Consider the following 26658-nt stretch of genomic DNA (forward strand, 5'->3'; position numbering starts at 1 on the left):
TAGATATAAGGCTTGTTCCACTATGCCCATCCCATGCTGAAATTCATACTGGACCTCCGATTATATGGTGTTCTGTTCTGCTCCGCAGATGTCATAAGTTGGTTCAACAACGCTTGCCTTAAGATTTTAACTGTAGAATATAGGAATTAAATTGGTTTATAACAGGCAGGTTCACTCTTGGATCCTTTCTTAAAGATAAGGACTATCATTAATTTAGGCCATGTTCTCAGTAAGGCATGCTCAGTGGCAGGACTGAGCAATTTGGTAAATAGTGGGGCATTTTTGTAATCATTCATGTATTCTTGTATGTCTTTATGTATGTGGTATTTGTACAGTACAAACCTAACCAAAGGCAGCAAAGTGCTGTAAGAGGTCAATCCAGCTAACTGGTTTGTTGACTGTTCCTACTTCATCATGCAGTGTTCTTTGTAGAGGTGCATCTAAATCTGTTGTTCTAGATCCTTGGTGCATCCATGGAGAAGGCATGTTGCCTAGTTTTGTTTGTTTATTTCTCCAGTCTGTACTGTCCTGGCTGACGCTGTGCCAAGATCCACCAGAGATGGTGATCCTCTCAGCCAGAAAGGCGGGGAAAGATCGAGATGGCTTTTTAAGTAATACAGCCGGTTTGTGAAGCTGATGTGAGTCAGCAATGGAAGCTAGTGGAGTTCCATCAGGATAGGGGTGATATGATCCTATTTATTCCAGGCCTTGATTAGACTTGATGCATATTGTAGGATTTCCTTAATCTGGTTGAATGTGAATATATAAAGGATTCAATACTGGAGGGAAAAATCTGTGCCTCCGTACAGATTAATATTCTTCAGAGGGTGTTGGATGAGGTACAGCCTTGAATGGGCAATAACTATTTACAACACAGCAGTTCCAAAGTCTCATATTTGGAGCAGAAAATTAGTTGTTTACATTTATCACTCATTTTGCACCCTTCCATTTTCAAGCAATGTTTCCCTGTCCCTGATAATCTTGAAAATATAAATGTCATCTTTGAATTTGACCTATTCAAATATCCAGTTAGGTTCTGCCATTGGCATTAGTTTCCACCAGCTATATGTTAATAAGCCGGTCATGCCTCTGTTCCTATTTGCATTGGAATCCTGGGAAAATCTGAGGATGTTCCCGTACATATCTGCTCTTCCAGATGCCCAGCTACGTTTACTATTATTAAAACTCCGTGTGGCTCTGAATATCAGGTATTTAAGGTTCGAGAAATTTAACGCATTTCGGGATGTTGAGAATAATTGCACATGTGGATTGAGGTTCAAAATTTTAACAAGCATTTTTGGATAGATTGTCTTCATTTTTATTGGATTTTTTCGCCTGATTTTAAAACCCCTTTTTCTAAAGTGCGATATAAGACATCGTAAAGATGCACTTGCACTTTTGATGATTATAGAATTCTTAGATGTTGCCTGTGCCTTGACAACATGTTTAAAAATAAGTTTAAGTTAGTAATGTAAGGACTGTTGAGCCAAGATTATTTAGCGGAGTTATTGCTGAATCCTATGGTGCTAAGGAATGAATGGACACGTAGCGATAATTGCGTACTCAAGCTTTGCTATCTGTACTGTTGCTTGGGGGTACAATCGTTTTATTGTGCCAGCACTCGGAACGGTTGAGGGGATGATGGCCGGGATGGGATTAGTTTTAATGTATATTTGTAAACTGTATTTATGTGCTCGATGTTTTAAAGATGAGTGTCTAAACCTCAATAAACTTGAACTTTTTGCATAGAGCTTTGGTGGTCTGAGCAGCTTTTCATCCCGGAATTGTCTGTTTCTATTCACACTACACTGACGTTCCCAACATATTAAATTCATTGATCACAGTAAAATATAAATGCTGTTGTCCAGCTATTCTCGAGGTTCAGCATGAAAGACCACGTCATCCAGGCTTGGCTCCCTCTTCACTAACTTCCTGTGGGCAATTACTTGCTCCTTAAAATCGGCTGCTTGCTTCCTATTTTAGTGTCTTCTCTGTCTTGCTCTACCTTCTCTGACACAGAGATTCTCCATCTATTTGTCTATCTGTATCCTGGTATGTAACCTAAGAAGTGCGGACAAAGTTCTGCTTACCACTCCCAGGTGAAACGTTGTGACTGCCTGCTGCGTGTGCTGTTGCCCCTGGAGACCGCTGCTTGTCTTTTCTGGCTGGATGGGAGTCCCAGGATCGTCGCTGTGGGCAAAGTGATCTCGCACAGGGCCACTCGAGTTTAGAGGACTACAACCCCAGAATCCTTTCTTCCTGCTCCAGGTGTTGCAGGCATCACCGAGAAGGGGAGGAGCTACCTGACAGACGCGCTTATAGCGCCGACTCTCCCCTCGCGGCGTGGAACGCTGTGACTGCCTGCTGCGTGTGCTGTTGCCCCTGGGGACTGCTGCTTGTCTTTTCTGGCTGGATGGGAGTCCCAGGATCGTTGCTGTGGGCAAAGTGATCTCGCCCAGGGCCACTCGAGTTTAGAGGACTACAACCCCCAGAATCCTTTCTTCCTGCTCCAGGTGTTACAGGCATCGCCGAGAAGGGGAGGAGCTACCTGACAGACGCGCTTATAGCGCCAACTCTCCCCTCGCGGCGCGGGACGCGCGCGGGTAGCGCCGGACGAAGCCCGGGCCAAGGGCGGGCCCGTCCTTGCCCGTCATCGCCTGGAGGAGGCTGGGCTGGGCCTACCTTCATATTTCCTTACATCAGCAAGCCGATTATATTCTAGAGGTACTCTGATCATAAGACTGTCTTGTTTATACTTTAGAGAGACATACGAACATATGTACGTTCCCTAGAAACTATAAAAAAATAAATAAAAAAAAAGGGAATAACAAACAAAAATGTATAGCTTATTTAGCTCTTATTGCATTTTTAGCTTGCTGTACATTGTTTGGTGTTAAAATGGGGAAACGTAAAATCATGGAGGGGGCTGGGGGTGATAGCGGTTCTAATAATCGTGTAGGGAAGATAAAAAAGGCCAGGAAGATTCCCAAAAGTGCTACTGACAACTGTGTCATGGATCGGATAGACACCCTTGTCAGAGAGTGTGAGGATCTTCTGATTGAGAAACCTCCTGCTCCCCTCCCAACAGTAGTCAATACAAAAGTCCCCTCGACAACTATTATACCACCAATGTTTAAAAAATCATCATACAAATCTGATGAGCAATTATCAAAGATCCTGGTCCACAAACAAATTGTAGTTCTAGCCCCGGATTTACAGGCTGATCCTCCAAGCTCAACAACGAGCCAACCAGGCTTCCCAATACCCTGTTCAAATAGGTTCGAAATTTTAGCAGACCTTTCCACTATTACACCTGTTGAAATCACGGCTCCTATTCCACTTCCCCAAACTTACTTGAATGGGACTTGTATCTGTAAATGCCCTGATAATAATTTGATTAAAATCGTCCAGTCTCTTAAGGCTGAGGTTGAATCTTTAAAAAATGTAATTACAGTACTTACCTCCTTAGTCAGGTCTCCTCCTCCAGTTTGCCTCCCAAACCAGCATCCACCCACCCTAGAGTGTCCCCTCATCACAATACCGAGCACTGGGAAAGGGGGAGAAGGGCCAGGAATGGTACAGGTTTCAGTGCCCCACTGTGTGTATGAGCATAACTATGACGCTTATAATATACCCCAAGCTCTCTGTACTGAGAATCTTTTTGAGAATCATCCTCTAGTTAAAAAATATTCTAATTTCAGGAGCAGTATTTTACCATCTGATTCTCAATCCCAGATTCACTTAAAATCGCGGGTCCCAATGACCTCTCTACCTCCCCTTAATCATTGGGACCAAATGAAATCAATGCACACTGTTTTTATGGTCAATGTCCCTAAACTAAACTTCACACGTTGCTTTGAGAGTAGAGAATCGCTAGTGAATAAGTCTATTCACTGGCTACGGCACATTAGAGGCTGCCGCTCTATAATACGGGAGGATATATTAAGAGCAAGTAGGTGTCCATCTGCAAATGGGGCGTTCGTTAATATTGAATTAACCTTGTCAAATGCAGATCTGGCGGATAATCTGGTTGCTCTGGAGTATCGTACATCTTCTCCTGATTCGTCCTCAATACAGATTAGGCGTTGTCCACCTATAGCTGAGAAAAGAGCAGTTTGCCATCAGGAATCTCTAGAGCGTGGTCTCTCCTCACCATCGGGCCAAATCGATTGACTTCCCATCAACCCTGTCCAGAATTCAAGGCAGAACAAACATCTTTATCAGGGCAAACATACTTTGCCTGGCTGCCCCTATCCCTCTTTGTATGATATACCGCACATGGCTATTTCTCGAAGCCGTAGCGTAGTATCTACTGTTGACCTAGGCCGAAGGGGATGTGAAGGGTTCGCTCTTAACCACCCCTATGCTTCCAAGAGCCTATCCTTAGACTCTATATCACCAAGGGAATTGACTCTCTGTGCTACTCCTGCCATTATTTTTAACACAGATCAGGCAGTGCAGGAAGCTCTAGGTTATGACCAACCATTAACCAATTCCATGACAATCACGAATGACATAGCTATTGATGTGGTGGCTACTGAACCTGAGCCATGCAATACTCCCTTAAATAATCTTTCTTGGAACATTGCAGGGCTCAAGAATAAAGTACCATTGCCCCATTGGAGTAGTTTAGTCGAAAATCACCATTTATGTATTTCTCAGGAAACTTGGCGTTTGACATCACTCCATAAGTCAGGATATACTACTTTTTTCACTCCAGCGGTGCATGCAGGAAAGGGGCGCCCATTAGGTGGCCTGATTGTGTGGGTCAGCATCGATCTGGGGTGGACAGTAAAACAACATGTAGTCCCAAGAAATCCTGTGGCTCACTATAAAAGGGCTAAAGGGAGGGGAAACCCTTGAACTTTTTAATGTTTACGTAAGAGAGACGACTGGGGGTAAGACTTCGCCCATCCTCTCACTTCTTGTGGAAAATCTAAGTAGCTGCCATGCACTCTCGAAAATTATGGTAGCAGGAGACTTTAACTGTACTTTCGAACCCTTGGGTTCGGGTGATCTCTTGGGGACAGCAGATGAAGATCTCCAATGGGAAATACCCTCTCTAGACTTAGTACCCATCAAGAAGTGGACTCAGGTGGCTATCCAAATTAATGCAATCATTTCATAATTTGGTTTGAGGGCATTGAATGGTAGAGCTCCATCTGACTGTTTAGGAGCCCACACATTCAATAGAGTAGGGCTCAGCTCGCGTATTGATTACATTCTACTAGATATTAGTCTATGGACTGTATCTACTGATATGGTAGTTGGTTCCACAGTGGATAGTGATCATAATTTTTTGGCTTGCCGCTTGAAGAATTCTTGGACATGGCCCGAGCAATCTTCAAGCACTGATCCTATTTTATTTACTAAGGATGTTGTCCCCTCCAATTCTGGCAGGTTCCTGAAGTGGACGAAGGTTGTTGGGCAAGACTTTAAAATCCAGTCTATTTCTGAAATCCTGTCTATGAGAACTAAGGAATTGGAGGCAGTTGATATAAATTCACTAGCAATATCTAAGGCAACTTCTACTTACGAAGCAACTATCAGTCAGATGAGTTCTCAGTTTCTGATTAGGCAATTTTCTAATCATAAGAATAGAAACAAAAAAGGGTCGAACTCCTGGTTTACGAAGGGTTGTAGAATAAAGAGAAAAGTCTTATCTCTTGCCCTTAAAAGGAAAATTCCTTTCAAAATTAGAGAAGCTAGGAAAGAATACAACTCTGCCACCAAAAATGCCTAACGTGATTGGGAGGAATCTTATTGGCAGGCACTTAAAGATGCTTGCAACCTAAGGGAATCTACAGTCTTTTGGAATTTGATTAAAGCTGCTGATTCCAATGGTACTGTCCCAATCCCTAACCATATCACTAATTTAGAGTGGCACGCCCACTTCTCTAAATTATATTCACGACAGGATTCCTTGGATAACCAGCAGCTTGCAGAACAGGCCCATTACCTACATACTGTTGATGAAGTTATATCTTTTAACACCACAGAAATTGTAGATGCAATTAATCGCATCGTTCCTGCTAAAGCAGCAGGACCGGATGGTATTCCGGGAGACCTACTCCGATTAGAACCAGTCAGAAGGGCCAACTATATTTTGCTTTTGATTAATTCAATTGCTAAGGGCGCACCAGTCCCAGACTCCTGGAAAGGAGCCGAAGTAGTCCCAATATACAAAAAGGGGGACAAGGAGGACCCTGCCAACTACAGGCCCATAAGCCCGATAGATGTCATCCAGAAGGTGGTTGGCAGGGTTCTCCTACACGGGATTCAGGACTGGATTGATGATGGCAGTATCATCTCTAAATATCAAGCGGGGTTTAGAAGGAATATCGGGACTATCGATCAGGTCTTTAGGCTGCTCCTCCTCTATTGGAAAGTGGTTGTGATTGGTAGGGGCAGCCTTAACCTTGCCTTTATCGATCTTAAGACCGCGTTTGACTTGGTACCTAGGGGGAAATTGTGGTAGTTCTAGTAGAAATGGGCATCCCATCGCAAATCTTAAATTTCTTGATTGGCTTACACGAGGATAATTATGCTCGTGTAAGATGGGGTTCCCAGGGCCAAGTTACTGGCAGGATCATGGTCAGCAGGGGGGTCCGCCAGGGGTGCGTCTTGGCTTCCAACCCTATTCTCATTATATATGAATGGGGTGGTTGATTTTTTTGGGAAAGATCCTGCCGACGCACCCATTCTTGCTGGTGATAAAATCGCGACCCTCCTCTTTGCCGATGATACATTGCTCATCTCCAAAACTCCAGCTGGTTTACAGAAGCTGCTAGACAGATTCCATCTTTTCTGCACAATTCGTGGCCTTAAGATAAATACTGCAAAAACGAAGTTTATGGCTTTTAACCCTTATAAACAGTTTAGAACTAGCCTTACCCTTGATGGAACCCAGTTAGAGAGAGTGAAAACCTTTGATTATTTGGGGGTTAGACTCTCTGACAAGATGAATTGGAGATTCCATCTGCATAAAATGTTATTAAACAATAAGCGAGTAGCAGGAGCCATCAGAAAAGCAAAAAGTTTATCATCAAGCAAACCGGTCGCTCCTGCTCTCGCGGTCTACGAGAGTAAAGCAGTGAGCTCGGCCCTATATGAAGCCGAGCTCTGGGGGTTTGACAACATCGACGACATCTCCAAGTCCGAACACAAATTCCTTAGAGAGCTAGTTTCACTTCCTATCAGTACTACCCTGAGACCAATTTTATGTGATATGGGTAGGCGTCCCTTTAGTGACATTGCCAGGTCCCGTCCCTTGTTCTTTTGGGCACGCCTACGGCGGACGCAGGAGCTCTCTGGGTATGCAGCACACTTTCAGAGGTCCTTACACTGGACCTAGGCAACAAAGTTAAATGGCTGGTGAACCTTAAGAAATTATTAACTGATCTTGGGCTGTCCGGGGCATGGGCAAGCCAGATTCCTCCGGCAAAAGAGGAGCTCAAATTACTCTACTGGAACTGTGTAGGTGACAGGGAGTTAAGAACTCCTCATTTGGGAAAACTAACTGAGGAGTTCTTCTCACATAAACAATACAGTTACCTCGAACCATACATGGACTTTATTCAAGTCCCAAGAGATAGAACTCTGTATATCCAATTTAGGTTAGGGTCTCTACCCTTAAACTCGTTTACAGCCAAATGGAATCCATCAAAACCTTCCCCACAATCATGTCCATGTTGCCCTGCCCCGGAGGAAAGCACTGCTCATTTTCTTTTTGCTTGCCCTGCATACAAACTGGCAAGGGCCAGATGGCTAAAACCAATCTGCAGAAACCTTGGCACAACAAAACATTCAGTTGCTCTCCGAATTTTAAGAACAGACGGCACTCCACCGCTGGTCTGCGGGGTGGCAAAGTTTTTAGGCCGTGCATGGAATAAGTGCCAAAAAATACTAAAGGAAAGTTTTCTGGAGTGATATTGCCATATTGCCAACTTGGAATTATCAGGATGTTCTGTTTTACTGTTTTATACCTATGAATTTTTACCTATTTTGTGACACAATGTTTCTAGATGGACAAATTTATCTAATAATTTTAAATTTATAATCAATTTTTTTTAATAGTTTTTGTGTTTTGTATGTACAGATGTAGAATGCTTTTATGGTATTTTTTTTTTATCGAATAAAGCAACTTTTAACCTGAAACGTAAGTGGCACTGGGATCTTGTCCAATATAAGCTTTTCAGACAGCCCCCATCCCTCTCGATATTTTTTAAAAAACACTCTCACAATACACATACACTAGGTTACAATTCGATGAGAACCAATAAACCCTCTGGTAGTATATGCCTTAAAAGTGTGATTATTCAGTCATCAATCAGTCAACTTCAGTTTTTCAGTGTTCTCGTTCATAAATGTATGTGTGTCCTGCAGCTCTTTTCCCTCTGTGATGCAGATTATATATTTGCTTTAGAATCTGAGTTGGAGGTCATTGTTTAAGGTACCTGAGCTCCTGGCAAGAATTCAAAGGCCTGAATTAGGTGGATGGTCTAATGTGTTATCATTGTTTTAGCACTGCTATGTTTAAAAAACACACACAGATAATCCCTGGCTTGATGGTGGAGAAAGTATTTAAATATACCAACGTTGTAGGAATAAAGGTCTTGAAAAATAGGGTTCTCTTCTGTGGCAAGCATCAACATCTGATTAAGGCAAGCTACATATAGGCATGAACTTGATTGTGACGAGGGTACACCAGCAGAGGACAGTTTTTGGTATGTCCAAAAAAAGTGATTACTTGCAATGAATATGGAAATACATTGGAAAACACAATCAATACTGATGTATTCATCAGTAGTGAATTGAAGTGCCATTCCAGAACTGCCAGAAACAATGACCATTTTCCCTTATAGTCATCTAAGTTCAAATCCTAGGTGGGTAAGTACTCAGAAATGCTGGGACAAGGACTAACTGAAAATAAAAATTATACAGTGGCTAATCTTCTATCACGATTATCATCCAAAAGCATTCATATAGTAGTATGACTCAAGGGGAATGAGCATTCATAAGTCACAGGATGCAGGATAGAGCTAAAACAGAAAAACATTTTCATAGTCTTCCTAAAGTGCAGATGTGGCTCATTCAAGCGAAGGTTGAAAGGTAAGGAATTCAGGATTCAAGCTGCTCTGGGCAAACAAGATAACCCGCTGGCCAGAAGCAGTTAGAACTTGGGCTAAGCCTCGATTGTTTAACATCATGACTTAACGTAAACTAAAACACTGCCAAACGCTGCCTTTTAAATCAATTGAAAATCTTTACACTTTAATTTGGAATTAACACAAAGATAGTGAAGCTTCCTAACAGTCTGCGAAACATTATCTCTCTCTAAGGAACACTTACCACTGCCATCGCTCCAGAGTTCTGAGGAACCTAAGCTTCTAAACTTTAAAAACCCCAAATGAATAAAAGAACTAGATGCATGGATGAAAAGGGTAGTCAGTTAGTTTGGTCTACTAGGAAACAATGACATTTTGGGGATTTCCTGGGGCAAGGAAAAATAAAAGGGGAGAGATAAATATTGCATTGAAGATTCTCTGATATTAAATTAACCAATCATCAGTAATCTTATAAAGCATGACTACTCACCCGTGAGGGTCTCAAGGTGCTGCGAATGGGGAAGGAGGGTGGGTCTGCAGTTTAGTCGAAGACCCATCTCTTGAGGTCTGTCCTTAATTGTGGCAGCAATGGTGATTGCCTGAGGTGCAGAAGCAGGGAGTTCCAGGTCTTCGCTGCGAGGTAGAAGGATCTTCCTCTGGCCATGGTCTTGCGGATCGGTGCGATGGTGGCCAGGGTCAGTGGATGGAGCGAAGATGTCAGGTAAGAGTGTAGAAGGAGAAGCGGCGGTTAAGGTATGCAGGTCCGGCGTTGTGAAGGGCTTTGTAGGAGTGTGTGAGGAGCTTGAAGGTCTTTTGTTGACAGGTAGCCAGTATAGGTCTCTCAGTTTGCCGGTGACGTGGTTGCGTCGTGGGATGTTCAGAATGAGTCTGGCAGAAGCGATCTGGAAGTTCTGCACTTTCTTTTGGAGTTTCTCGGTGGTACCGGCATAGAGTTCATTGCCGTAGTAGAGTCTGCTGCTGATGAGCGCATGGGTGACCCTTTTCCTGGACTCAGTGGGGATACACTTGAATGCAAGAAATTCTGAAATCTTGTGCCCTTGATGTGACAGCCAAGTACTTCTAAACATGGAAATAAATAGGATTGAAATATTGAAAGATTGCTGATTATGTGTATTAATTGGATTATGAATTGTTTACAAGGCTGTGCAACTCGTTTGTGACTCGCAAGGCGCGAGTCACAACTTTCGGATGACACTCTAAGCAGTGACACAACCAACATGCTCTTCATCACAGAGACCTAGCTCAACCCATCATCAGCTCCCAACATCGCTACGACAATCCCAGCAGGCTACAAGATCACTGAACAGGACAGCCTTCATGAGCCAGGATGAGGACTCACTATCATCTGCAAGGAATCCATCAAATGCACAACATCCACAGAGAACTCCACACCATTTGTGGAACATATATATTTCAAGATGCAAGCCTCTCAAAACTTCACCATTACCGGAACCCTTGCCTACCTACCTCCCAGACCACAAGACACCTTTACCACTCTCATCATCGACATTGTCGCTTTGCTCACCATCAACTCAAGAGCCTACATTCTCCTTGGTGACCTCAACTTTCACCTATAAGACTGAAACGACCTCGGCCCCACAGCTCTCCTCAAAAGCTTGAGCCACATCGGACTCGCCCAGCTCGTCACAGAATCAACACACACCGCAGGACACAAACTGGACCCCATCTTCACTACAAGTGACAGCATCAAATACAACTCCCCCACACAGCTCACATAGACCGTACACTCCACCATCCACTACCAAATCAACACACCTTCAGTCAACACCCCTACCAGCTTCAGCACTCCAAGCCGCAGCTGGGGCAAAATCACAGAAGCAGACTGGCTTAGCGCCCTCAGCACTCATCAATCTAGCCCCCTCAAGACAGACTCGCCAAGGACATCAAGAACTTGGCAGACTTCCTCACACCTATCAAACCCAACAAGCATAGAAGATCAAGCACGCTGGCCAGTTGGTACACAGAAAATCTCTGAGACACAAAACAACACTGCAAGCAGCTAAAAAGGAAATGGAGAGCCAGCCACGACACCACCGACCAAACTACCTACAAGGCTGCACTCAGACGTTATGAACTACAAATTAGAGACACCAAGAAACAAGCATTGGCACAGCCAATAGGTCTCGCCTTTGGGACCTTATACGTTTTTAGCCATGCAGCACATTATTCTGGGTGCTTAACATTTACAGGTTTTACTACATATAGCACTGGGTGGGAGATTGCTAACCTGCTGAGTATTTCTGGTAATCTGGTGCTGACACAGACAAACATCCAGGATAAAAAGGTGAGGAAAGCCCCACGGTATCTCCAACTGCTAGGTTGTTAGGTACTTGTCTACCCTAGAAGCACAGTACTCGACTGCTGCACTTTAGGCTGTTACAGTGACTTTTAGGAGGCTTTTAGAAAGTATAGGATTAAATGTCAAATGTAATTAAGTGATAAGAGCTCACCCGCAAAGATGGGTCAGAACTTTAACTTTTGTGGCTAGAGATCGAGTATCTGGTGGAACGGGTGGAATCGCGCGTGTTTTTTGTTTATGTAGTTTGTGGTACGTTAATATCCCATTTCTGCAAAGACTCCACCCCAGTGCCTACTCTTTCCCGGCGGGAGTCTGAGATGACGCCTGATGGTGCCGGGCACTGGTTGGGGTCTCGCTGCTGGCTGGACGCCCTCACCCTGCGATCCTGTTTTAAAGGGTGATGGGGTGCTGTCGGGGTAGCCTCGGACGTCGCCATTGGAGGACAGAAGGCCGAGGGCCCAGATCGGGGATTCCCCGGCCGTGTTTACTTTTCACCCGCCACTGTGCGTGCCTTTGTGTGCATCAGTCTCGGAGGAGAGGCGCCCGGGGAGCAGAGGCCAAGAGACCGCTTCCCATCAGAGACACCGGTAGCGGAGTGTGAGGGGGCAGGAAGTGATTGAGGGGAGGTAACGGGGAAAGAGATACTGACACGGAGGGAGATGTGCAGCTGTGACGCAAGATGAAAGGGGGACATTGGTACCGGGAGAGAAGAAATGTTTGACGAGGAGAGGGGCCCAGCCAGAGAGAGAGGCGGGCACACTGGCTAGCACAACTCTGAATATGAGAGGAAAGAGCAGGTGAGGAACTTAAACGAGGAGAGAGCAAGAGTGAGGTGGAGGCTGTGAGACTAGCAGCGGAGACTGCTGGGTACGGGGTGGTCGGAGAATACGGAGTAGTGACAGTCACAGCACAAGGACATGTGGGCGACAGGGTATACTCGGCAGGGGACAGGCGAGACAGGCTGTGATTGGTGGGGACGAGACAGCCGTGCTGAAGAGTACATCGAGGGAGAGGCGACTGCCTACTTTAAGAGGTGGGGACGGCGAAAAGAAGGTAGAATGTGAGTATTTCTCTTTGCAGTTTATTTGTGTAGTTTACACAGGGCATAGGAGCTCTACGCGAGTAGTGAGAGGTTGTAGCGAGACAGTGGAAGACTTCATTTCTTCAGCAGTTCGAAGAGTAGAGGGTTACAGAGAAGATGAACAAGCACAAGTGCTTGAAAAGTGCAGATTCGCGCGCGGCCACGCTAATTGCAAACAGATGGCCCCTGTGCGCCGCTGCTCGCTCCCGCAAGGTGGAAGCCAGCACAAGCACGAGTGCTTGAAAAGAGCTGACCGATTTCTAAAGGTCATCTCCTAGAGCAGCGCATGCGCGCTGCACTATGCTCGACCTAAAAAGCACTAGTGGACCACATCGAAGGAAGCTCCAACACCTGCAAGGAGAGTGTTTCGATCGTCAAAAATTTAAACTCTCCCATAGACAATGTTAACATTGCTGCCTCCTCTGCGACAACGTATCCAACTTCTTCCACAAAATCGCAAACATCTACAGCAACTTTGCTCACCAACCCAACCTCCGAGAGCTCATTGCTAACCTACCCACCGCCAACCAAGATGGCCACTTGACCAAATGGACAACCCTCACCAGAAATGACACAGCAGCAATCATGCGGCCCATCCACTCAGGGTCCCCAACGGACCCATGCACCTACCACATCTACAACCTGGTAACATCACCAATCAGCACAACTCCGACGTCATCAACACTTCCATCACGTCTGCCACGTTCCCGGATGAATGTAAACTTCCAGAAATCTACACCCTCCTCAAGAAACACAGAGCCGACCCAAATCAGCTGAGCAACTTCCAATCCATCTCCCTGCTCCTCTATCCAGCCAAAGTGATTGAGAAGACCATCAACAAGCAACCCACAACCCACCTCGAACTTCACCATCTTCTAGACTATACACAATCAGGATTAGAAAAGAAGCACAGCACCGACGACATTTGAAACATCCTGGACCGAGGAGAAACAGCGGCCCTCATCTTGCTCGACCTTTCTGAGGCCTTCGACACGGTGTCCCACAACATCACTCATCAGAAGACTGCACGAGATTGGCATACAAGGATCTGCTCTCAAATGGCTCTGTTCCTTCCTTAGGGGAAGAACCCAAATGGTCAGGCTGCCACTCTTCACATCACAGACCAAGAAACTGATATCCAACAAGATGAAAGTTCTGGTCTTTGGCACCTGGTGGCCTTTGGAGCTAGACCAACACCCACAGTCCATGCAAAAAAGTCTAGGGATCATCCTGGATAACGAGCTCAACATGACTACTCAAGTCAACGTAGTGTTCACCTCCTGCTTCCACACAATCTACGCATGCTTCGAAATTGGAGGTCGTTCATTCCCTTACATTGCTTCCAAGACATCAGAGCCTCCTTCCCACTTCTTGAGTTCCGCAAGAAGCTGAAGAACTGGCTTTTCATATAAGCACCTTGGGACCACACCCCTACACACCTTGCCTAAGCTCCTGGATACACTCTTAGAAGTTTTGTGCATCCTACAAATCAATATACCATATAACATGTTATGTTATGAGTTATAACATTCACAAAATCGATATCCAGTGTGGCAGTTTACAAATGTGTCCTGGGTATAAATTTTGCCTTTTAATCATCCAATATATTGTTGGACTCTAGATAAGTATGCAGTTGGGACCAACCACCTTCTCCTTTAAATTTAATGGGAATGGTACATTCCACATAGGCCATTGTGATCAACATTGGAAGAGTCGAGGTGTAGTTTTCTGAATAAGAAAGGCACCCACGCTTGTTTCTGGAATTCTGTGATGGAATTCATGCAACGAGCAGTCTATGGAATGAGTTATATATTGCGTGAGCCCACACATACATTCCTTAATCCGGGTAAATCAAAAAGATTCACAATAAGCTTACTGGGGTTTGTTTATATAAATAGTATGATGGCGTCAACTATTTGGAAGCCCCCAATCTGATGCGGAAAATGAATGTAAAGTGAATTACTAACAGTGTCCTCTTGAGATCAGTGAGTCAGAATTCCTGTTCACTACCAGTGCGCAGCCTGTGACGAGCAGGAGGGGATTTAAAGTAAGGAAATGTAATTAATTAAGGCATGCCTAACAACAGAGGGAAAAAGGTCAGTCTTCCAGAGAATCAAATAAATTGTACTCACGCAATTATCGGTCTGGTTACTGGCATGAACGTCATAGCATAAGTAATTTAGCAATGTAACTATATTACGAAGTAATATAAACATCCGAGCTTTGGAAAGTGCGGTAAATGCAGATCATGGGGTTATTGTCATCCGTTCAGAAGCTCTGGCACGTGATGGAGTCTGACAGAGATAAGGACAGAAGTTGCCTGAGTGACAGTGTTGTAACTCTGCAGCTGGCAAGACGAAACGTCGGATAATTAGACAAACCTATGTGTCCTGGAGAGAACTTCAAGTTCCCCAACGCTTCGGTTCATTATCTTCCTGCTTTTTCTTCCCTTATCCGATTTGCTGTAGGCAATTAATGTCTACATGCTGTTCACATTTGAGGCAGTGGGCCTTCTACATACGTTGTCCCCTCTCTGCTTGGAAGTGTTTAGAGATTGTCTGTTGTTCTGTGCTCAGTGTTTCAGGCATGCCATTATTTCGTAATGTTCTCAGCAGGCTATTCATATTTTATTATCCAGACCATTGACTTCATTAAATAAATTTGCTCTTCTAATATTTATTGGCAGTGTAAATATAGAAAGGTATTAACGGCCAAATAAAATATTGACAACAGAAGAACAATGCAGCAGGTATGTTATAGCTGGTTTGCATGAACATTCCAACACAAAATAAAGAAAGCACAGTAGTCTAAAATACTTATGACTTGATGAATGACATTTAACAGGAACAATGAGTGATAAATGGCATTTAGGAAGCATGCGAAAGGAGAGATAACAAAAGCACAGGGGAGAACAAGAAAAAAAGTATATTTTAAACCATTTTTTTAAGTTGCCCTTGGAGCACCTCTCCAGAACACCCTCCCCCCAGAGTTCCCCATCCCAAACTCAAGAGCCTTCAGTATCAGCTGCCCGGTCCAAGCACCAGAAGTATCTTCCCCCATGTGCCCTAGTTTGGTTCTTGTAAAGTGTATAAGTAAGTTCTTGCAGTGAATGAGCTTATAATGTTCCCTAGGGCTCATAAGCGCCATATGCCCAGTTCTCCATAGTGTGTAGGAGTAGTGGCAGTGTCACCATCTTCACCAACACCACTCTCCCCATCAGGGACAGCACGAGCAGTTCACAGTGCAGGAGATACTTCTTCAGTTTGTCCACCAACAAGGTCATAATGCCTGCCCAAGCCTGTAGTTCATTATTGACGAGGAACTACTTTAAGTATCCCCCCCCCAGCGCCCCCAGGTTCATTCGTCCTCCTTGCTGACCTGTTGCGCTGGAAACACATTAGACCAGACCCGATTCCTCCGTAGTCCTGTGTAAACCCTAAAATTATTCAAGATCATCCCTGTGGGTGCCATCAATGGGGCTGGCTGAGGTGCAGGAGAAGCATACAAGGATATAGGTCCTACAATCCTAGAACCACACTAATGCTTGCTGCACTGTGTTCTAACAGTATCATCTCCACCAAAGTCCTGTGGTGATATTACTTGAATGGAACGCTCATGTTTAAGGTAATACGCGACTCAAACTTCAAATCTACTTGCCGGCTGCAGGGTACTAGCTTTTGTGTGCCTTGCTTTTAGCACATAATGCTTAACATGCCCAGTCTGCTCGGGTAATAAGCATATTTTAAGGGACTACATATTGGAAGACATTTGTGGAAGCTCATGTAAACACGTCTCCATTTTTTCTAAATGGTTAAAGTAATTAAACTTGAGATACGACCTTCTGTAATGTATGCCCTGGCATGACAATGCATCGTGTTGGCTAGAAACCAGGGTTGCGTTTGTGTCATGCAGTACTTTATATGTTGCATGTTACATGTTTGCACTTGAGTGAATGTGTCAACAACCATTTCTTTCAGTGGACAGTTTATTAAAGTACACTGGCTACGGGAATGCAGCAGGACTTCTTGCAGCGAGGGGCCTGTTAGCAGGAGGACGAGGGGATCGCTGGTACTCCGATGATGAGGACACAGACACTGAAGAGTACAAGTCTGCAAAGCCAAAGTATGCTGCCATCTTTGTATTCCTTTCCATTCGTCAATCTTTGACAACCTAATCAATGTTGAATGTCCCTTGATCTCTTTACACTCAAAGTTGTGTAAGCACTTAAAATAATTGGAACAATTCCAGTGCGTGATTGTTTATTTCTTGTAAAAAAGCCCAGTAAGTTAAATGCTGGCAGCAGAGATCTACTTGCAAAGATCAGAAACAAGTTGATAAAGTGAGTAACACAAAGTTGGGTCGTAGAAGCACTGCTAGCTACAGTTAGTGCTATATTGTAAAGCTGAAGTTGACTGCGCTATAGAGAAATCTAGTTGCTATTGTCTTTACAACCTACGTCCATACCATGACAGTACATATGAAGGTGTGTGTCTGCATTTGGTGGCAATCTTCCACATGAATGACCCTCGAGCACCTGTAGTAAAATGCTTGAACATTCTGAAAGCGCTCAAGAAGTGGCGTTGACTTGGAGAGAACTTCTCTCGAATAAGAGAACTTTGATTGTTATTGGAGTGAATGTCACTGTTGCAGCCATCCTCGACCAACATCATGGCCTTTAGAGTGAAACAGAGCCCTATACAGCGAGCCAGTGCCCATGGCTACCTCTCTTGTGCGTCATTCTGTTTGTACAGCAAAACATGTCACTGTATAGACTCTACTTAAATTACTAATTCAGGAGTCTCTGTTCTTAACCAGACAAAACTCTTACTTCTAACCGTCAAGCTTTGGCCCTCTATCATTTATAAAAGCGTGTGTTACTTACCTTTTTTGTTCCACACTGTTAAAAGTCAGAGCTTAAAAAATAAAACATAGGTGTAAGTGTTTTTTTGCTTGAAAACTCTAGTTGAAGGTAAAATTAACTTTCTTTTCAGAAATTCAATACAACATCTTTAGATAAATTCAGGTTATAGTTACAAGGAAAAATCTTAAAGCCACTGACATTCCCCAGTTTCCTTAGCTGTGCAAACCTGTACACTCATAACCTTCTACATAACAACACTGATAGCATCACTGATGACATCTCGGTTGTTGCTACAAGATTTTACCACAGTCACTCACGATGATTGCGAGTTATTTAATATGGAGAATTATAGGCAAACTATAGTATGAAAGAGATCCAAGAGGAAAGCAAGCTTCACATGTCCAAAACTTAGCTACTGAAGCACTGGGAGGACAAACTTCGGAATTATTGGTCACCTTGTTTCCATACACTTTCATTACTCAAATTCAAGTGATAAAAACTAGATAAAAAATGTTATTTCATTCATTAAGACAGTGTTTGCTTTTCTGTAGCATCAATCTCATTACTGGACATCTGGAAGAACCAATGCCCAATCCCATGGACGAAATGACAGAAGAACAAAAAGAATATGAAGCAATGAAGCTTGTCAACATGTTTGATAAACTCTCCAGGTAAATTTTGTTTTTATTTTTTAAGTGTACAAAAGAAGATGCTGTTGTGTGCTATGGAATGGGCTTAGGGCTCTTAAATTGATGTACAGTGATACACTTATGAGCATTTTACATGAACCCATTCAGTGTTTCATGCAATCGAAAAAGTATGCATCCATTCAAGCGTTCAAGTCCATGTTCTTACCAATTGCATCACTGAACTGCCCTCGTTAAGTGAAATAATACATACAGGTTGTCTTATAGTCTCTCCAGAGAAACATATCTGGTACATTTTGCTAGTTTCTGCTATGGCTAAGCTCACTCACATTTGGAGCCTGATTTATTTTCCCTACCGTCTAAAATAAAAGCTGCCAACAACTTAATAGTGTTGCTAGGGACATCCTATGTATGCCTCATTTCATCCTTTTCATGATTTGTCCCTTGCATGTAACAAGAAGATTGACAAGACCTCTTGCCCTTCATTCAGACTTTCAAATGTTGCAGTGTGCTCCTGTGGGAACCAAAGATTAGCTACACAGCTGAAGACCTTTTGAGAGGAAAGGAAAACGTACTTCTGGCGCCAGTCCCTTTTATCTTCGTTGTCTAGATCCCAGCATCAGACCTATTTTTCTCAGCTCGGAGTACTTCAGTGACACTTCAAGATTTAAAAGGCTACAGTCAGAGTTTTCCTCATTGATCCAAACTTGTTCTACTTGGAGTGCCAAGTAATATTTATTTATATTTATTTATTAAATTTGTAAGGCGCAACAGCTACCCAATATGGAGCATTTGATGACTGTGTTTTCGCTGATGAATGTAGTTCTCTGGTGGCTGAATGTCTTTGGATTTCAGCTAATTCATGAGTTCCTGTACTCCATTCTGAGGAAGTAACATAGGGTAAGTAAAGCTGTTTTTATGAAGACTCTCCAAACAGGTTTGTTGTAGCCTGACAGGTGTTTTTGATTACAATGGTTACCCTACACACAGGTGCCATTGCAAACTTATACCAGATATTCTCCTAGTATGCGCACATGCCTGACTCCGACTCGATTCAATATGCTGATTTAGTTGGGATCGGTAAGGCTTATGAATACCTAAATCAAAACTTTGCTGTGCTGCACCATCCTCACAAAGTGAAGAATATGATTATGGGCCTTAACAATAACGATTTGCCCAAGGTCAACTGCCAAGAAATCTTCCGAACTGCTTAGATCATATAACATATTTCTTGTTAAAACATTTTTTTTAAACCTTGAACAATGGACTGAGTGTGCTGCTTGTACTTGGGTAATCAGTTGGCTGTACTCAGTATCTGATAAAAGAATGTTTGCTGCCACCAACTTATGAAATGTTCAGATTTAGACGTTGGGATAGATAGTTCCAAAATGTGAACAACTTTGTCGCAAGTGTAGCATTCTTTCTCAACCGCTGCCCTTGCCTTGAAGGAAGCACGACCAACACTCTCCTACCTGCCACATCGCCCCTGGGTTCCTGACGCTGTGTGTCTCCCCTGCAGCCGCTGTCTGACATCGCGCGGCCATCGCAGGGGGAGACTACAGCTCCCAGAGGGCTTAGCGCTCCACAGCTGATCACAATCTTCGCGCCCGGAGGCGCTTAAGTGAAGGAGGCTCCCTCGGTGGAGCGGGTTTCTTCTCAACCGCTGCCCTTGCCTTGAAGGAAGCACGACCAACACTCTCCTACCTGCCACATCGCCCCTGGGTTCCTGACGCTGTGTGTCTCCCCTGCAGCCGCTGTCTGACATCGCGCGGCCATCGCAGGGGGAGACTACAGCTCCCAGAGGGCTTAGCGCTCCACAGCTGATCACAATCTTCGCGCCCGGAGGCGCTTAAGTGAAGGAGGCTCCCTCGGTGGAGCGGGTTTCTTCTCAACCGCTGCCCTTGCCTTGAAGGAAGCACGACCAACACTCTCCTACCTGCCACATCGCCCCTGGGTTCCTGACGCTGTGTGTCTCCCCTGCAGCCGCTGTCTGACATCGCGCGGCCATCGCAGGGGGAGACTACAGCTCCCAGAGGGCTTAGCGCTCCACAGCTGATCACAATCTTCGCGCCCGGAGGCGCTTAAGTGAAGGAGGCTCCCTCCACGCCGCGGGACGCACCGGGCTAAGCCCGGGCAAAGGGCGGGCCGTCTGTGGCCGTCCGAGGACGGTAGAGGCCGGGCTGGGCCATTCCCCTAACGACCAGAGACACAGTAAGACGTGACTGTACTGTATGCTACTCGCCTTCGGTTCTGTGAATTATCCAAAGCTGCTCTTATTGTGTTAATCTGTGTATGTGATAAATGGCAGGGAAAGGGAAGCGAACTGGGGGTTCCGCTTCCGTTTCTGCCACTTTGGACCTATTCATCACCAGAGCCGTCTCTGTACTCGAGCATGAGATAGCCATTACCGAGAGGCGCCTCTCTACAGAACCAATGTACGCTAGACGTTCATCTATTGGCCCATTGGCTCTGGCGAAATCTCCAAACATGTCGGGGGGGGGGGGGGGCACGCCTGTGGTGATTTGCCTTCGGTTGGTGGTATTGAAGTGAACCCCATTACTTCTCCAGCTAAGGAGGTTAGTGGTGCCATTACTAGTGCTCCTAGCGTGGTAGATGTGGTCCCATTAAATCTTAAAGCTGCCTGCCCTCTAACTAGGGCTGGTAGTAAATTATCTAGACCTGTCATCCCAAAGAGGAAACGTGGGGGGGCTCCCGAAGGTGCTAGACAGGCGAAAATGGCTAAAACAGTAAAAAAACTCGGCTAAGCCAGACGCTGTACCTTCTGACGATTGCCTGACTACGGGCGACGCTAGTAATATTACTCCTGCTCTGCCTGTGAGCGGCGATATCTTTTCCCAGATTGAACAGATGGTCCGATCCTTAATTCTCCCTCTTTTAGAAAGGGTTAAGTTAGTCACTGACAAAATTGATCGCTTGGAACAAACGATTCTTGACAATTTTTGTTCATTAAAAAACGTGGTCAAATTGTCTGCAAAAGATATCGTAAAACCCATTTGCCCACACCTTGAAAAGCCCAAGACCTCTGGATCGGTACCTAATGATACACCCTCTGCCAAGACAAACACAGGTTCAGGTCCCGGCTCTTCTAGATCCATAGCGAACAGTCGGCATTCTTTGGGGAGGGCGGGAGGTACAAGTAATGCACCCAGGGAGAATTACAACAAGGAAGTAATGGGAGAGAGGGAAATGGTTAATTTAGATATCCCCGCAAATCCCCCTAGATCTCCCCTGGCCCACATCCATCTTCCACCCGAATCCCTCCCCTATGTAGTGGTACTAACTGGTGTCCCTGAACTATTAGGTGACAAGTCTGAATCCTTCCAGGAATTAAAAAACAAAGTGAGCCATTGGTTAAATAAGAACAGACCAATTCCTGCTAATATGAATGGTAGGATCTTATTTGTCAGAAGAGTCAACTGGGTGGGATCTAGACCCAAGGATGTACCGGGCGATTCTATCATTGTGAACTTTATGGATGGGTGTATTCCGAGGTTCATTTGTGACCATGCATTCCTTGGGCCCAGGTCAGGGATCGTGGTGCATGACCTGCACTACTTTTACAATCTGTCCTCTAACTATGAGGGTACTACTAGACAGGACTGGGCGAAGAGTGGTTTGCATCCTGGCCCTACCTATTTTTCTTATATTAACGGTGCTCGCTGTAATGGTCCAAGCAACCTTGATGCCCAGTATTGACCAGCAAAGAATGAGCAGAATCCACTATCCTTTAATAATGTCACGGTGTCCGCGAGCAAGCTCCCTGACGGCCCCGATGTCGCTCCCCTGGTATTTCCCGGGACGCCCACTTTGCACAGGGATGCATCACCGGGTTTGTACAGGGTGAGCGTGAGGCCATGTGAGGAAAGTTCGACCATCGCCCACAGTGATTCCAGTGTGGGCTATGGGCCAGGTACTCTGATATCTTGGAATATGGCTGGACTAAAGGCTAAGTTGGATTCCCCAGAATGGGTGGAATTCATTAATAATTATGATGTTTGCCTTTTCCAGGAAACTTGGTCTAGTGACCCTCAATTCCTACCGGGATATTTAAATTTTCACGTCACAGCTATTAAGGGTCCCAAAGGCCGCCCTATGGGCGGTTTAACCATCTGGGCCCGACAGGATTTATTCTCCAGGGCTAGTGTGATACCCACGGGGTCTCCTGACATACAATTAGTCAGGTTATCCGTTGGTCCCATGGGCGAAATAGACATCTACAATTTATACCTTAGAGGGACCCAGGGGAAAAGGTCACGGGTAGTGGATATTTTGGTTAGTCTCATAGAAGCAAACTCGAGCGACAGGGATCTGATCATAGCGGGCGACTTTAACGTTACGTTTGAACCCCTTCTTGATCCGGACTCCGATTGGGGCCTTGATCCCGAGGAGGACCGGCTTTGGGGCGTATCGTGCCTCTCGCTCGCCCCAATCAAAAGATGGTCTGAGGTGATAGTGCAGGTAAATGCACTTTGCTATGAGAAAGGATTAAGGGCCTTGAATGGTAGGACCACAGGGGACAAGTTGGGTGCCTGCCCTTTCGATAATGGACGCTCGAAAAGCAGGATTGACTATGTACTTTGCTGTATGAGGCTATGGCAGTACATTTATGATATGGTGGTCGAACCAAGAGCCGAGAGCGACCATAACCCTATTTGTGTAACCCACCGCTGGTGGGGGGATACACGTAAGACAGGAGAGGCACCGATACTGCTGCCCCCTGATAGTGTCCCCACTAATGACATGCGAAGACTCAAGTGGCGCCAGGTCAAGACCAATGCCAAGGTTATTGCTGACATTGACGTTGAGCTTGCCCAAACCACGCTGAGACTAGAGGGTGCATTGCCCACTAAAGAAGGTAGAGACCAAGTCTCTAGACTACACAAGTCCTTTTTTCAGGGACTACGCGGGTACTTCCTTAAGCCAACGAGCAAGGGTAATAAGCCACCACCCAAGCGCTTGCGCTGGTACGACGGGGAGTGTAGACGTGCCAGAGGTAATCTGGCGCAAGCCCTTTCTAGTGGGAACAAGACATGTATTCAAAAGGCCAGACACTCTTACAAGAAATGTCTTGCCCGGGCAAAAAAGAACTGGGACGATCAATACTGGCTAGATCTGAAGGAAGCATGCTACGCCAGGGACTCTAGATTGTTCTGGAATGTGATTAAATGGAACAGAGGTGGCCTTCCGGACAGACCATCAAATCATGTCACGCAAGAGGAGTGGTTAAGGTATTTTAAACCCCAATACACTTGTAACTCTTCATTTAACCACCTGGGGGTGATACCCCAAGTTTTCTACCCGCAAGGTCCTTTTAGCACCAAGGATGTCCTAGCTGTATTAGGTTCTGTAGCCGCAGGGCGGGCCCCAGGTCTAGATGGGGTCCCATCTGACCTCTTTCTCCACAATAAAATCTGTTGGAGCAAGTACATCGCACTGGTGGCTAATGCTGTGGCTGAAGGCGCCCCAGTGCCTAAATCTTGGGGGGGGCACCGTTATAGTCCCCATTTTTAAAAAGGGAGATAAAACACTCCCAGGGAATTACAGACCTATTAGCTTAATAGGCACAATCCAGAAGATCATCGGGAGGTTGGTCTTGAATGCGATAATGGACTGGATCGAAGACAATATGATTTTGTCTTCTTTCCAGGCTGGTTTCCGTAAATTTACCAGCACTGTGGACCAGGTCTTTCGCTTTGTCCAATTATACTGGAAGGTAGTAACCTTGGGCAAGGGCAGTCTCTATGTCGCTTTTGTGGACCTTAGAGCTGCCTTTGACCTTGTGCCCCGCCCGCGGTTGTGGTATGTTCTTGAAATATTGGGCCTTCCCCTGGAACTTTTGACCCTGGTTATGCGGCTCCATGAGTCTAATTTTGCTAAAATTCAATGGGGAGGACCCGGGGAAGTCACCTCTGAGTTTCCAGTTGAGCGCGGTGTGCGCCAAGGTTGCACCATGGCCCCCACGCTCTTTTCCCTGTATATTAACGAAGTAGTAGATCGAATGCTAGGTGTCAACACTGATGCCCCAAAGCTGGCTGGGGTTCCTACCCCAATATTAATGTTTGCGGACGATGCTCTTATCGTATCGAAAACTCCGAGTGGTCTGCAAAGGGCTTTGACAGTGTTTGACGATTTTTGCCACGACTATGGTCTAGAAGTAAACGTGGCCAAGACCAAACTTATGGTTTTTAATCCTCACTCTAACTACTAAGCGGGAAAGTTTTTTATGAATGGGCAGTCGCTTGAAGAGGTTAACAGCTTTGTCTATTTGGGAATTCATGTGACTAATGACATCAAGTGAAGGAGGCATATAGATATGTCTACAATGAAATTTAGACAGATATCGGGAGCCCTGACCAGTGAGCACAAAAAATCTTTTAGTAAACCTATTAAACCTGTGCTCCAAGTTTATGAGGCCAAGGCCTTAAGTGCTGTGATGTATGGGGCTGAGCTATGGGGTTTCGACGCGTTAACTTCTTTGACAGTTGTCGAAAATAAATTTTTCCGTAGTATAATTGGCCTTCCCCAGAGCACGCCCTTGGTACCACTGCGTTATGATCTAGGTAGTAAGGCTATTAAGGACTTAGCCAGACTTCGTCCAGTTTTATACTGGCGGAGGCTTTGGACCACCCCGGAGCTTTCTTCTTATGCCATGGGTCTTATGGACGTAATTAAATCTTATACGTTCCACAAGATCGGGTGGCTGAGGAACCTCCGTGTGTCTTTGATAGATTTAGGATTAGAGGGGCTGTGGAGTGATCCGGTGGCTGCTTTGTTCCCCCCTAAGAATCTTCTGAAATAGCTTTATTGGGAAAAGGTTGACCACCGAGCCTGGAGTGACACCAATTCTTCCAAGCTGACCAGCCGGTATTTGGAGGCCAAGGTTACACCTGCTCTTGAACCTTATTGGGATTTGATTACTCACCCGAGAGATAGGAAACTCTACTTTCAACTCAGAGCAGGTTCTCTTCCACTTAGGTCTTTCACTAGAGGGTGGTCTGGTACAAGCACAGATATATGTCCTGCTTGTAGTTCATACGTTGAAACAACCGCCCACTTTTTGTTTGTCTGTCCTGCATATGCTATTCCCAGACGAGTGTGGTTATCCCCCATGTGTAAATCTTTGGCCACAAGGATGTTGTGCTGTTGCTTTAAGAATCATATGTACAAGCACTTCTCCGATTGTTTCAATTGCTACAGCTAAATATCTGGGGTGGGCTTGGACTTTGAGGCATAAGGCTCTCGTGAAAATTTTGGGAGCACCTTCGTGAGGGTTCATGCTGACGGGATGTTGATTGACTCTATCCTTGTCCTAACGGATATAATACTACTTTTTTGTATAGTATAGTCTACTGAAATGTTTAATGTTTTTTTAACTAGGCCATTTTAAGTATTTATTGAATGACTGTATGTTTTGTACAGGGGATTTTTACTGTTGTCTATTGCTGTATATGTTTGTGTCTTATATGAATTTTAAATTCGAATAAAGACTATGATGCTATTTTGGAGACCGCTTCCAAGGCATCTTGTAGTTACCTATGCTTGTGATCCTGCTACTGAATTCAGTATGTCCTGCATTTGTCTCCAGAACAAGTTTAGTGGTCAGAGTGGAGATAATGGTTCTGGGCTATGCTGCTTCCCACCCCCACCCCCTCCATTGTATTGACTCTCTTCTCCTTGACAGCATAAACCTTCTGCGCTGGGAGCTCCCGTCACTAGAGAGATAGTGATCTAGAAAGCGTCCCCCTCCAATCACTCCTTTTTCTCCAGCTTTTTTCTTGGGATGATACCTAGTACACAGTGTAGGTATCTTAAGGGTTTCCAATTCCGACTGCCATCCTGGGCTTACCATTTACATCGCTTAAATAAACTCTAGCACTTCCTAGGGTTACAATTTCAATGGCAAAATGTTGGAAGGAGATGACCTTTCAAGGCAGATGGATTTCCGTGCCACAAACGATATTATTGGAGTGTCCTGAAATGCAGGGACTTCTCTTCCTCAAGGGAGGGTGTACTGGCCTATGTTTTTCCATTTGTTATGAGTAGTAGATCTATCAATTACATGCAAGGTGACGTGGTGATAGAGTCCTTGAAAATCTGAGAAAGGGCCTATTGCGCATTAATTAGAAATACAGTTTTCTTACCAAATACAGATTGTTTTATGCTACACCATATATGTGTGGCTATCCACGTCCGGGCACAGTCAAATCTGATTTAAAAAGTTCTTATTAACATAGAGAGAATAGTGTCATCCATTTAAATCCCTGTAGACAAAGAAATAAAGTTCCAGGCTTGCTTGTGACTAAGTCTAATCGAACTCCACTTTATTTCACTATGCAGATACAGGTATTAACTTTAAGAAATTCACTATGAGTTGCTAACTGCCCGACCTCCTTCACATAGGCAGAAAACGTTTGCTGCAACTTTGTGGCAGCGTGGCAGTCCAGCCTATGTCCTACATTCTGTTCTTAGCCACATGGACAAGTGTGGTTAATAGCATAGATTTAGGAGTGTAAGTGCTTAGGCAGGTGTGTCTGTGCTCCTTATGCCTTGCTGAAGAAGTACAGGAAACATTGTTATGTTGCCGTTTGATTGCAAAGTGT

General features: G+C 44.8%; 1 protein-coding gene across 6 annotated transcripts in view; it reads left to right on the forward strand.

Annotated features, from left to right (window-relative positions):
• RIC8B (RIC8 guanine nucleotide exchange factor B) overlaps window positions 1-26658 on the forward strand; it is a 462890-nt gene that overhangs the window by 365713 nt on the left and 70519 nt on the right. For 4 of the 6 annotated variants that reach the window (XM_085652537.1, XM_085652536.1, XM_085652539.1 and 1 more), the window contains 2 exons: window positions 16507-16651; window positions 17942-18061. In XM_085652537.1, the coding sequence (XP_085508663.1) occupies window positions 16507-16651; window positions 17942-18061 (265 nt within the window). The remainder of the gene's footprint in view (window positions 1-16506; window positions 16652-17941; window positions 18062-26658) is intronic. The other 2 variants (XR_014981275.1, XR_014981276.1) reach the window with 1 other exon arrangement.

Source organism: Triturus cristatus, chromosome 4_1 (genome assembly GCF_964204655.1).
Source record: "Triturus cristatus chromosome 4_1, aTriCri1.1, whole genome shotgun sequence".
NCBI classification, from domain to species: Eukaryota; Metazoa; Chordata; class Amphibia; order Caudata; family Salamandridae; genus Triturus; species Triturus cristatus.